Raw genomic sequence first — 10,060 nt, 5'->3', positions numbered from 1 at the left:
GGCAGGAAAAGGGTGCCAGCCGGCACGGGCCGGCCGCGGCGGGGCGCTGCGGCGCAGCGCGCGCGAATCGCATGCGGCGGCGCGGCCGGGGAGCCTGGCGCGTCGCAGCCGTGCCATCCCACGCCCTCGCACGCGTGCAACAGCGACTGACACACACCCCTTTCCATGCACACCTGCTGATGTGCTTGAGGTCCAAGGAGCGCTTAGTCATCGACCCGGCCTCGTTCATGATCTTCAGGCCGTCCATGCCGACGACCACCGTCACGCGCTGCTCGCCGTCATCGCTCTCCAGCCGCACCTTGAAGCGCGACGCCTGGAACTGGCCCGCCATCGCCGCTGCCGCTGTCGCCGCTGCCGCAGCTGCGGGGGCGCGCCTCGAGCGGGGTGTGCGGCGCGTCTGACGCCGCCTTTGGAGCTGAGCAGGGGAACGCGCCGGCGCTGAGATAAGAAGGGCTCACTGCACTCCCTGCGTGAGCTTCTCTGCCGCCTGCGAGGGGCGGGGGCAATGACGCCACGCACGCGTGCCCTGCGTGTCAGGCAAGCGACCCTCACGGGACTCGTCGTTCGCGTCGCGCAGCCCATGATCGGTGCACGTCGGTATTCGTGTGCCTATTGCGCCTTGCTGACAGCCGTCGCGTACATGCAGGCAGCTGGGTGGGGAGGCAGGGGGCGCGAGCCATGCAGGGCGACCTGTGCCCTGACTGCTGCGCCCTCCACTCCGCCTCCTGAGACGCACCAGTAAGATCAAAGCTCACACTACGCTGCTTCTCAATTTTAAGCGTGTCGTGCTGAGCAGGCGGGATCACGTTGAGGTGGCAACGGCCCTGTATGTAAAGCTCGCTGCATGTTCGAAACCATAGTCGATCAGTGACAACACCTGCTGTATACCGTACAAGCGTTCTGAAACTTCTAAGGGACTAAACATTGATCTCACTACCCGCTGCCCCAGAAAACAACAAAGCGCCCATCTGCGCGTAATCGCAACCCTATCGCTTGCGTTTCATATGTCGCCCAGCTGCGCCGGGCCTCACAGCGCCGGCACTGACGACAGGCCGCCCTCAGTCACGACGCCCTCGCATTGCATCGTCGCTGCCACTGGCGCCGACACTGGAGGCTTCAAAGCAGCTCGGGCTGCCTTCTCGGCGTCCAAAGGCAGCGCTGTTACCCTCTCCTGCAGCGGCCTGGTGCTTTTTGCCGATGCCGTGCCCAATAATGGGCGAGGCGACGCTTCTGGGGCGCCGTCGCGCCTCTGGGTCCTTGCACCCGCATCGTTGCTGCTGCCGTTCTTCCTGCCCGCCGCACGCACACGGCTGGCCGCCGCCACGGCAGATGACCTTGCACCGGGAACGACGCTGCACGTGACCCTCTTGGGGCCGGCGGCCCCGTCTGCGGCCGCGCGCCGCGGCCCTCGCGAGGCGGCCCGCCTGCCGGCGCGCCTGCTGTGCACGCTGCAGTGCCGCCAGGCGCTGGCGCAGGCGCGGCGGACGCTGCGGGATCTCAACGAAGGCGGCGGGCCGTCCTGGAAAGTGGGGTGGTGGCTGGATCAGGCCCAGGGGGTGAGCAGACAGATGCCGACCCCGTGCTGAATGCTTGGACGCATGCCGCCTCAAGCACACAGACATGCAAGCTCTTGGGGGTGCTGAGCACCTTACCTCGCCTCTGGGGCCAGAGGCACTAGGTTGCTGTTGAGGTGGTGCTATGCTGTGGCGGGATATCGCCTCACATGGCATCGTTTGACCAGCTGTGGCGTGCGTTTGACATCCTGCGATCCCTTGAGCAGGCGGAAGGAGACGGAGCCGAGCTCCTGGCCACGTGGGCGCTGCTGGAAGTGGCAGCGCCGGGCGCTGTATTGCAGCACCAGCAGCAGCAGCAGCAGCAGCAGCAGCAGCAGCAGCAGCAGCAGCAGCAGCAGCAGCAGGGGCAGCCGTCGGCTGCGTTTCAGCCCGCCTGCTGCTGTGGCTCGCTCGCGCCCGGCCAGCCGCTCCTCGCGACCGGCTCGCCCTTTGGCTGCTTAGCCCCCTACCACTTTAGCGGCACCGTGGTGGCCGGCTGCGTGTCCAACATGCTGCCACCCGCACGGGGCGCACCCAGCAGCAGCAGCGGCGCCGGCAGCGGGGCCGCCGACGGCGACGGCGGCGGCGGCGGCGGCGGCGGCGGCAGCCTGTTTCTGGTGGACGCCCACTGCTACCCCGGGATGGAGGGCGCGCCCCTGACCTGCGAGTGAGGCGCGGCAGCCTGCAGCAGAAGGCTCTCCTGCGCGCCGGTCCGCGCTCCGCGCTCTCATGCGTGTGTATGCAAGCCGTATTGAAGTAGCAGGGGTGGGCGCCGCCATGATCTCACCGCCCGCTATCTCTCGCGCGCAGGTCCTGCGGCAGCCTGCTTGGCGTGTTGGCGCCCCCGCTTTCGACGGCGGCGCAGCACTGTGAGGTGCTGGTGGCGTTTGCGGCGCGCCAGCTGCTGCCGCTGGCCGCACGCGCCCTGGAACAGCACCTGCGCTGGCAGCAGCAGGCCCTGCCCGCCCATGAGCAGCAGGGGCAGCGGCAGGGCGGCCAGCCGCCGCTCCTTTCGCTGCAGCAGTGCCTCAACGCCGGCGGCAGCTGCGGGACATGCCAGGGGCTGCCGAGCAGCTGCCTGGCGGGCGTGGTGCTGATCCGGGTGGCTGGCAGCTGGGCGACAGGTGTGGCTCTGCCCAACGGTCTGGTCCTTACCAATGCACATTTGCTGCCAGAAGACGCCACCAGCAGCGACGGCAGCAGCGGGAGCAGCGGCCGCCGCGGCAGCGGCGGCGGCGGCGGCAAGGGTGCGGGCGGCCCGGCGTCCGCGTCCGTGTGGGTGCGCGTTGGCGGCGGCGGTGGGGGCGGCGCCGGCGGCGCGTGGCTTCCGGCTGTCTTGCTGCGCCGTTTCAGGGGTTACCTGGATGTCGCGGTGCTGCAGCTGTTGCAGACGCCGCAGCATGGCCCGCATGGGGTGGTCGTGCCCGCGGCAGCGGGCGCGGGCCCTGCGGCGGCGCAACCTACGCCAATGCGGCTCGCGCATGGCGGGGAGTGCTGCGCGCAGGGGCGCTGCGTGTTTGTCCTCGGCCACGGGCTGTTCGCGCCGCGGCTGGGCTGGTCGCCGTCAATCACGCGCGGCAGCCTGGGGCGCTGCGTGCGGCTGCCGCCCCCCGCCGCGGCGCAAGGCGGTGGGGGCGCGGGGAGAGCTAGCATGCTGGTCGTGACGGCGGCAGTGCATGCCGGCGCGAGCGGAGGCGCGCTCGTCGACTGCCGCGGGCGGCTGCTGGGGCTCGTGACGTCCAACACACGCCATCACCGCGGCGCGACGCTGCCGCGGTGGAGCTACGCCATCGCGGCGGACGAGCTGGCCCCGCTTTGGGAGTGGGCGCGGCGGCGCAGGGATGCTGGAGGGGTGGGCGGCGGCGGACGCAGCGGCCGAGCAGCAGATGCATGGCGGCAGCAGCTGGAGGTATTAGACCTGAGAGAAGGAGCAGGCCAGCGGCTCTGGGGGCTGCGGCCGCCTGTTGAACCAGGGCCGGAGGGCGGCACAGCCCAGCATCCGCAGTCGAGACAGGCACCCGGTGACAAGGCAATCCCAACGCCGCCACGAAGTAAACTCTGATGAGCGCCATTCACGAGCAGTGGAGACGCATCTGAGTCGAAGGTTTCAACACCACAACAAATTGCAAAGCACTACAAAATGCAGATCCACGGCAGCAAGATCAACGCGACCACTGGCCAGCGCGCGAGCTTGACCGTCCCGGCTCCGTGCAACAGGATCGCGCGTGTGGTGGTCCGGGCAACCCAGCAGACCAATGGGTGTCAGTTGCCGGGGGAGGCGGCGGGCGCCCCAGCCCCTGTGGTGGCCAAGCGTGGCACGATGCTCGGGCTCGCGGCGGCAGCCGGCTCGCTGATGCTTTCTGGCAGGTGACCACAAGCACGATACGGCAGTGCCCTGGTGCCCGTGGCTCCCTGATCGGATCGCGCTTGGCATGCATAATTCTTGACCAGTGGCAAGAGCATCAAGCAGCAATCCCGCATGTGACACCCACTGACAGACTTACACGTGCGCACGTGCACGCGTACAGCTACAGACACGCACCCACCCACACAAACACACACACACACACGCACGCGCACGCTCACACACACATACGTGCGCGCGTGTGCACACACACACACACACACAACCACACACAACGGCACGCACGCACGCACTCACACTTCTCACCGCAACCCAACCTTTGCATTTCCTTGTCAGCGCCCTGGCGTCCGAGCCGGTCGTGTCCCAGAAGGTGTTCTTCGACTTGGTGCAGGGCGACCAGAGCCTGGGCCGCGTCGTGCTGGGGCTCTACGGTGCGCGCGCCGGCCGTCAATCAGGGCGCCCCCCTGATGACAGCTGTTTGGGTCGTCGCACGGGCCGGCGTGACGCAAAGGGCAAGGAGCCCAGGTTGAAGTGCGAGGGCTGTTGAAAGCCCGCAGCAGCACGCCCCTGCGGAGCGTGGGGCACTTGGGTGCGGCGCGTCTTCACCTCGAACCCCTCGACTTGCTGTGGTCACCCTCCGCCCTGCCAGACAACACCCCCAAGACGTCTGCCAACTTTGCGGCGCTGGCCACTGGGGAGAAGGGCTTTGGCTACAAGGGCTCCATCTTCCACCGGTGGGGGCTCGGTTGTTTGCGAGGAGCTGCAATGTTTTCAGGGGCTGTGCGCTGGGGGAGGGGTCAGCCAGCAATGGGTCCGGCCTGGTCAAGGCCCTGCCAGCCCAAGAACGAGGGGGAAAGGGAAAGGGGAGACCTTGGAGCACGACGCGCAGCAAGGCAGGATCGGCAATGTGTGCCACTTGGCGCACCCTCATGCGGTTTGGTGCGCCTGGAGCCACCACTATCTGCGTTTGCCCGGGGCGTGTCATCAGTCTTTGCCTCCCCACAGTCCGTCTCCCTTGCTCCACCCCCACCCCGCCCCCATCCCCCCTGCAGCATCATCCCCAACTTCATGTGCCAGGTGGGGCAGGGGTGGTACATCACAGGGTTTGCGCGGTCCACCTTGCTGCACCAACTCGCCTCCAAAGCCTGCCCGGGTCTCATGAGCTGCTTCATGATAAGCCTAGCCTGCGGGACACTCCCGTTGCCTTCAACCTGGTTGCCTTGACGTGTCCGCTCACCTGCCACTCCTGCCAGGGCGGCGACTTTGAGCGGGGTGACGGGCGTGGCGGGTACAGCATCTACGGCCGCCGCTTCGGGGACGAGAACTTTGAGAACAAGGTGCGCGCATGCCTGAGATCGCGGTTTTCATGAAAGCTCATGTGCTGTGTTGCGACAACGGGTGGGAGTAGGTAGGTGGTGGGCAAGCTTTAATCACATTCCCAGCCACCGTGTGCAAGGCGCTATGCAGCGGCCGACGGCCACCGGACAGCAGTTGCACTGGCACTGCCTGCTGCCCATGCTCACGCCCCTTCCACAGACACCTGCACACCCATTCGCGCACCCCCACCCCCATCCCTTCAGTTCGAGCCGTACGTTCTGGCCATGGCCAACGCGGGCCCCAACACTAACGGCTCCCAGTTCTTCATCACCACCGTGGACACCCCCTGGCTGTCGGTGCGCGCCCTCGAATTAATACCAGCCGCCTGCTGCACTCAGGCAAACATATTGTTGAAAATGGCCCGAAGCGGTCAACTTGCAAACGTCGCGCACATCCGGTTGTCTTTCACCTCTCGGGGGGTCGTGCACAATCGCAGGTGTCGCTTACATCTCCGCTTGTGGCTGAGCTCACGGAGCTGCTGCGTGCGCGTATGCTCGCGCGTACACACGAACACATACAGTCACAAATACGCACACAAATATACACACACAATCATGATTACACACAGCCATGCAGACACACATTCTCAGCCATGCATGCATCCTCGTGCTCACGGCCCTCTCACAGGGCCGTCACGTGGTGTTTGGCAAGGTGCTGGAGGGCAGGGAGGTGGTGGACACCCTCAGCGCCACCAAGACCGGCCGCGGCGACCGCCCCATCACGCCCGTCGTCGTCCAGGACTGCGGCGTGCTGTGAGGCGGGCGCGCACCGCCTGGGGTGGTGTGTCCTTGCTTAGTTTGTTGTGCTTTGTGCCATCAGCGAATTGTAAACGTGTCGAATCAGCCGCGGAGCCATTCAGACTCAGAAGGCTTCTACGCACTCAGAGCAGCGAGCATTGATGATGCCTGCGGTGGAGGGATCAGGATCCTCGGGTCGTCAGTCTGGTTGCTCGGCCTCATCACGCAGTCACACCGGAGGCTCGTGTCGCGCCATACTACGCCCCATGCCAAAACCTTACGAGCTGCCCTTCCTGCTGCCCTGTTGTCTTGCTGTAAGCTGGCGGCCGATGGCAGTCCAGGCTCAGTCCAAGCTAGTCTGATACCCAGCCAAAGACTGGTAATCGGCGGGCGACAGTTGGCCCCGAGCGCTCTGGGTGAACCTCAAACACCAAGGTCCTGCGCAGGGCTGTGGTCTGGCCCCACGCCGGGGCTGCGGAAAGACAACCTGCCTGCCTCTCACTGCAGCTACGCACTCCAACCCGCAACGGCCGAGCCAGTGCAGACGGGTCCCTGGGCGCCTGCTACCCCAGCAAAGCAAGGCGCTACGGTCATTGGCAGCCGCTGCTGAACTAACATGTGACTGGCCTGCGGGGCGAATTCAAAACAAAGTATACCGTGAATTCACATCGTCAAGTTTTGTCAGAATGGCTGGCTGCGTCCTCCTCGCTGCTGGCTACCTGCTGGCTACCTTCCCAACCAGTGCCCCCGCATTTTCCAGCCCAGCAGCCTTCCAGGAACGTTGACGCAGGATATCGATATAAAACAATTAACCTGTGACAAAACATGTGTAGATGGCGAAGTTGATCGACCGTCAATCGAAGCATCGCCCAGTGGACCAGTGCGAGTGGGCCGCCAAACCTATTGCCTACGGGTACGGTACATAAAAACCCTCAAGCGACTTTTTGGTAAGCCAACGCTGTGATGGCACCTTCCCCTGATCGGTTTCTTTTTTACATAATTTTTAGTAGCTAGCCGAATCAGCGCTGTGCCTTAGGTAAGCACATGCAATGATTGTATCCACTGTGCACGCGTTCTTCGTGTGGCTTGCCACATCGCCCCACCCCATAGCGTAGGATCGGCTCCATGCAGTAGGTCGCGTAGCGCTGCAGCGCCCGTCCTGCATGCGGGGACACTGCGCGCTGCTCTTGGTGCACTTGTTGCTTGCAAAGAAGATACCTGCAAAGTACGGGTCGAGGCTCTAGCCGGGCATCTGCCCCGGCGTTTGCCTATGCTTGCGTGCGAACCAGATGCGGGCTGCTGGCCTGAGTCTCGGGTTGATGATCCCGGGTCCGCGGGCCGGGGCTTGGCAAACCCCCACCCGATGCCCGGGGGACGCTGCAACATGTGTGGCATGGGAAATGAGGGTTGCCTCTGGACCATCCACGTGTGTTTCCGATGACTGCGGCCTCCGGAAGGAGTAGAGGCCCGGTGTTCGCGGTTTCGGGCCGGGCACTTGGAGTCTTACCGCGTAGGAGCAGCGGGCAGCAGCTGACCCGGCGGCCGGCGCAAACGGGGGCTTCCCTGCATGGGGGCCCCGTCTGGGGGCAAATGGCCGTGCCCGCGCCGCCGTCTCATCAACGCGGCGCAGGCAAGCTGTCAACCGGCGTTGGTGGGTTCAAAGCCCAGCACGTTGAATGTGGCAGGATACTTGGCACACATTGTAGTCAGCGGCACACAAAAGCGTTGATTTCACATCAGACGTCAGCTTGCCGTGGCCCTCCGCCCTTGGCCTGCCTGGCCTCTGGGGACTCTGTGCCTCTTCGGTGCACGCACACGCGGGCGGCAGTAAACACTGGATCCAGCCCCCCCTCCCCCCGCCATGTGCGGAAGTCTGTGGACTGCCCTCCTCTCCTCTCATTAATGAATCAGGCAGATGCCCGGCAGGACGATGAGCCCAGCCCCGTTAGAACGATCAGCATTGCCGTGTGAGTGCTTCTTAAGGACACGCGCGTGGCGGGCTGCATGCTTGGTGAGTCACGGTTTGGCTAGGAGGCCGCTGGCGAGGGGAGGTTTGCGGGGTGCGTTCTAGTGAAGCAGGTGTGGGTGTGTGGGTCTGAGAGAGTGTAGGACCGGCCAGGGCCTTTGGGCCGCAGATGGTGGGAGTCGTGGCGACAACGCGAGAGCCAAAGCGGAACAAATGAGACGGCCCTCCTCTTGAGCAGAGAGGAGTCCTGTGCAAGTGTGGTCAAGCGGCTGGTGCTTGATGAGTACGGTACGCGCATAGCTCAAAATACGGTCCAGTTGAGGACAGCACCGCGGGTTTACAGCCGCTCCCATCCAAAGTTTTCCCCTGGCCCTCAGGTGCAAGACCGCCAAGGGGCTGCTCCCCTGCACACTCCCCTCGAGAGGATTCGTGACGTCGTTTCATGAAGCCTGCTGCCCTTACCCACCCAGAATGATGACACCGTCAGGCTCGCCAGGCTCGTGGGCGGCCCCCACGGCTCTGTGGCCACTGACCCCAGCCCCAGCGCTGCCACCGCCGTGTTCAGATCCGGCGCCACGCCGCTCGCTGAAGCACGGCAGGAGAGGGAGCCTGGTGAGTGCGGCGGCGATGACGAGGTGGCGGGTGATGCCCTGGTTGTGTTGTGAGGCCCCCGCCTCCGAGGCAAGGCTTGGGGCCGGGCGTGCTGCACGCTTGCGTAGAGCATGCAGGCTGCTGGAGCCGCGCGGAACGCCATGCACGGCGAGCGCAGGGACGGGCTGCCATGCCGGTGGTGCTGCTGCTGTTGTGTGCCGTGAGCTGAGGTTCTAGTGACAGCGCAATGTCCCAGGGGAAAGATGCGGGCTTTGTGCATCCGCAGGGCGAGGTCCGGGTGCCTTGAATAGCTTCATGCAGCAGCTGCCTGTTTCTAATGCTATAAGATTATTCACGGGCTGCCTGACTCAGGCTCCTCTGAGGAGCACTCGTGTCTGGGGGCTCTGTTGTGTTGATTACACCTCGGCAGCACCGCTCTCATGGCCAAGGGGGGCGATGTCGCTGAAGGATTCACACAGCTGCTGTACGCCAGCCCGCCCACTACCTGCGCAGGTTCAAGCCTCGTGGCCACGGGTGCGTGGTCCTAATTCCAAGTATCGTCATCGCGGCCCCCACAGCTTTGAGTTTCAGCTGCTGCTTGCAAGCTGCACTGACTGCAGCCTTCACGCATCCTGCTGGCGAGCCAGCAGATTTTTGCGAGTTGCCAGCTCCGCATGCCCTGCCTTGCCTGGCCGTCGCGCAGTGGCGTGGTTGGGCTTGACATGGGTCAAGGCACAAGGCACGCCTTGACTTGTACTTGGCGCCTGGGGCCCTTGCATGAGCAGTGGTAGCAGGAACATTGTCTTGGACAAGCGGCGGTGTCGGGTGACGGCCAGCAGCGACGCGATGTGGTTTGGCCCACGCATCCTTGACTTGGCGCGAGTGATGAAGGTCCAATTGAAAAATTATATCAGGTCGTCACACCGCGTGCCTGTACTCCGCTTGACGGGTATTATTAGATCGCGGACCGTGCCCCGTCGGCGGCGAGGACGCCATGGGGAGAAAACTGAAAAAGGTAAGAAGGAAGCTGCGTGCTAATGTATGCTAGCTTGAGGTGTAGCGAGCTCGCCAGGCCTGACAAAGAGTGCGGTCCCGGATGTGAGCGAGAGAGCGCCCGCGCGCTTCTTTGAGTAGATGAATTTTGGGGAAATCTACCTGATGCACATGGCTATGCGCGGTCTACTGAGTTGGTATGACGGCCGCCGCCGCCCCTGAGCGGCGGCAGCAGGCGGCGCTGTTCTTGATGCTGCCTCCGTCGCTGTGCTTGCTCGGCGGCCGGCGCTCGTGCAAATTGTGAAGTTACATGAAGCAACAGGCAGCATCGACGAAGTCGCCGCAGCTGCTCGCAGCACCCCAACCCCCCTCGCCCGCCACCGCCCCTCCTCCCCCCCGCAGGGAAAGTCTGGCAATGCGGCGCAGTACCTCACGCGCACGCAGGCCGTGAAGCGGCTGCAGCTGCGCCTGTCGGAGT

The 10,060-nt window shown here is 64.7% G+C and overlaps 2 protein-coding genes across 2 annotated transcripts in view; one reads left to right on the top strand and one right to left on the bottom strand.

The window, feature by feature from the left end:
* The window catches only part of MNEG_9719 (hypothetical protein), a gene marked incomplete at both ends in the record, with an annotated part of 698 nt that extends 367 nt beyond the window's left edge, over positions 1–331 (bottom strand). The window contains one exon of the mRNA XM_014041810.1: positions 174–331. Within this exon, the coding sequence (XP_013897264.1) occupies positions 174–331 (158 nt within the window). The remainder of the gene's footprint in view (positions 1–173) is intronic.
* A 1,392-nt stretch (positions 332–1,723) lies between these two features.
* MNEG_9718 (peptidyl-prolyl cis-trans isomerase B (cyclophilin B)) lies at positions 1,724–6,051 on the top strand (the record flags this gene model as incomplete). The annotated part of the gene is made up of 8 exons (XM_014041809.1): positions 1,724–2,220; positions 2,364–2,828; positions 4,255–4,349; positions 4,568–4,652; positions 4,971–4,995; positions 5,172–5,255; positions 5,499–5,591; positions 5,923–6,051. The coding sequence occupies 8 exons, from the start codon at positions 1,724–1,726 to the stop codon at positions 6,049–6,051; spliced, it is 1,473 nt and encodes a 490-aa protein (XP_013897263.1).
* Between the last annotated feature and the right edge of the window lie 4,009 nt (positions 6,052–10,060).

The sequence above is a fragment of the Monoraphidium neglectum genome (assembly GCF_000611645.1).
Source record: "Monoraphidium neglectum strain SAG 48.87 unplaced genomic scaffold scaffold02038, whole genome shotgun sequence".
Taxonomy (NCBI): Eukaryota; Viridiplantae; Chlorophyta; class Chlorophyceae; order Sphaeropleales; family Selenastraceae; genus Monoraphidium; species Monoraphidium neglectum.
Note: the sequence above shows the minus strand (reverse complement) of the source record. Positions and strands in the feature narration are given on the sequence as shown.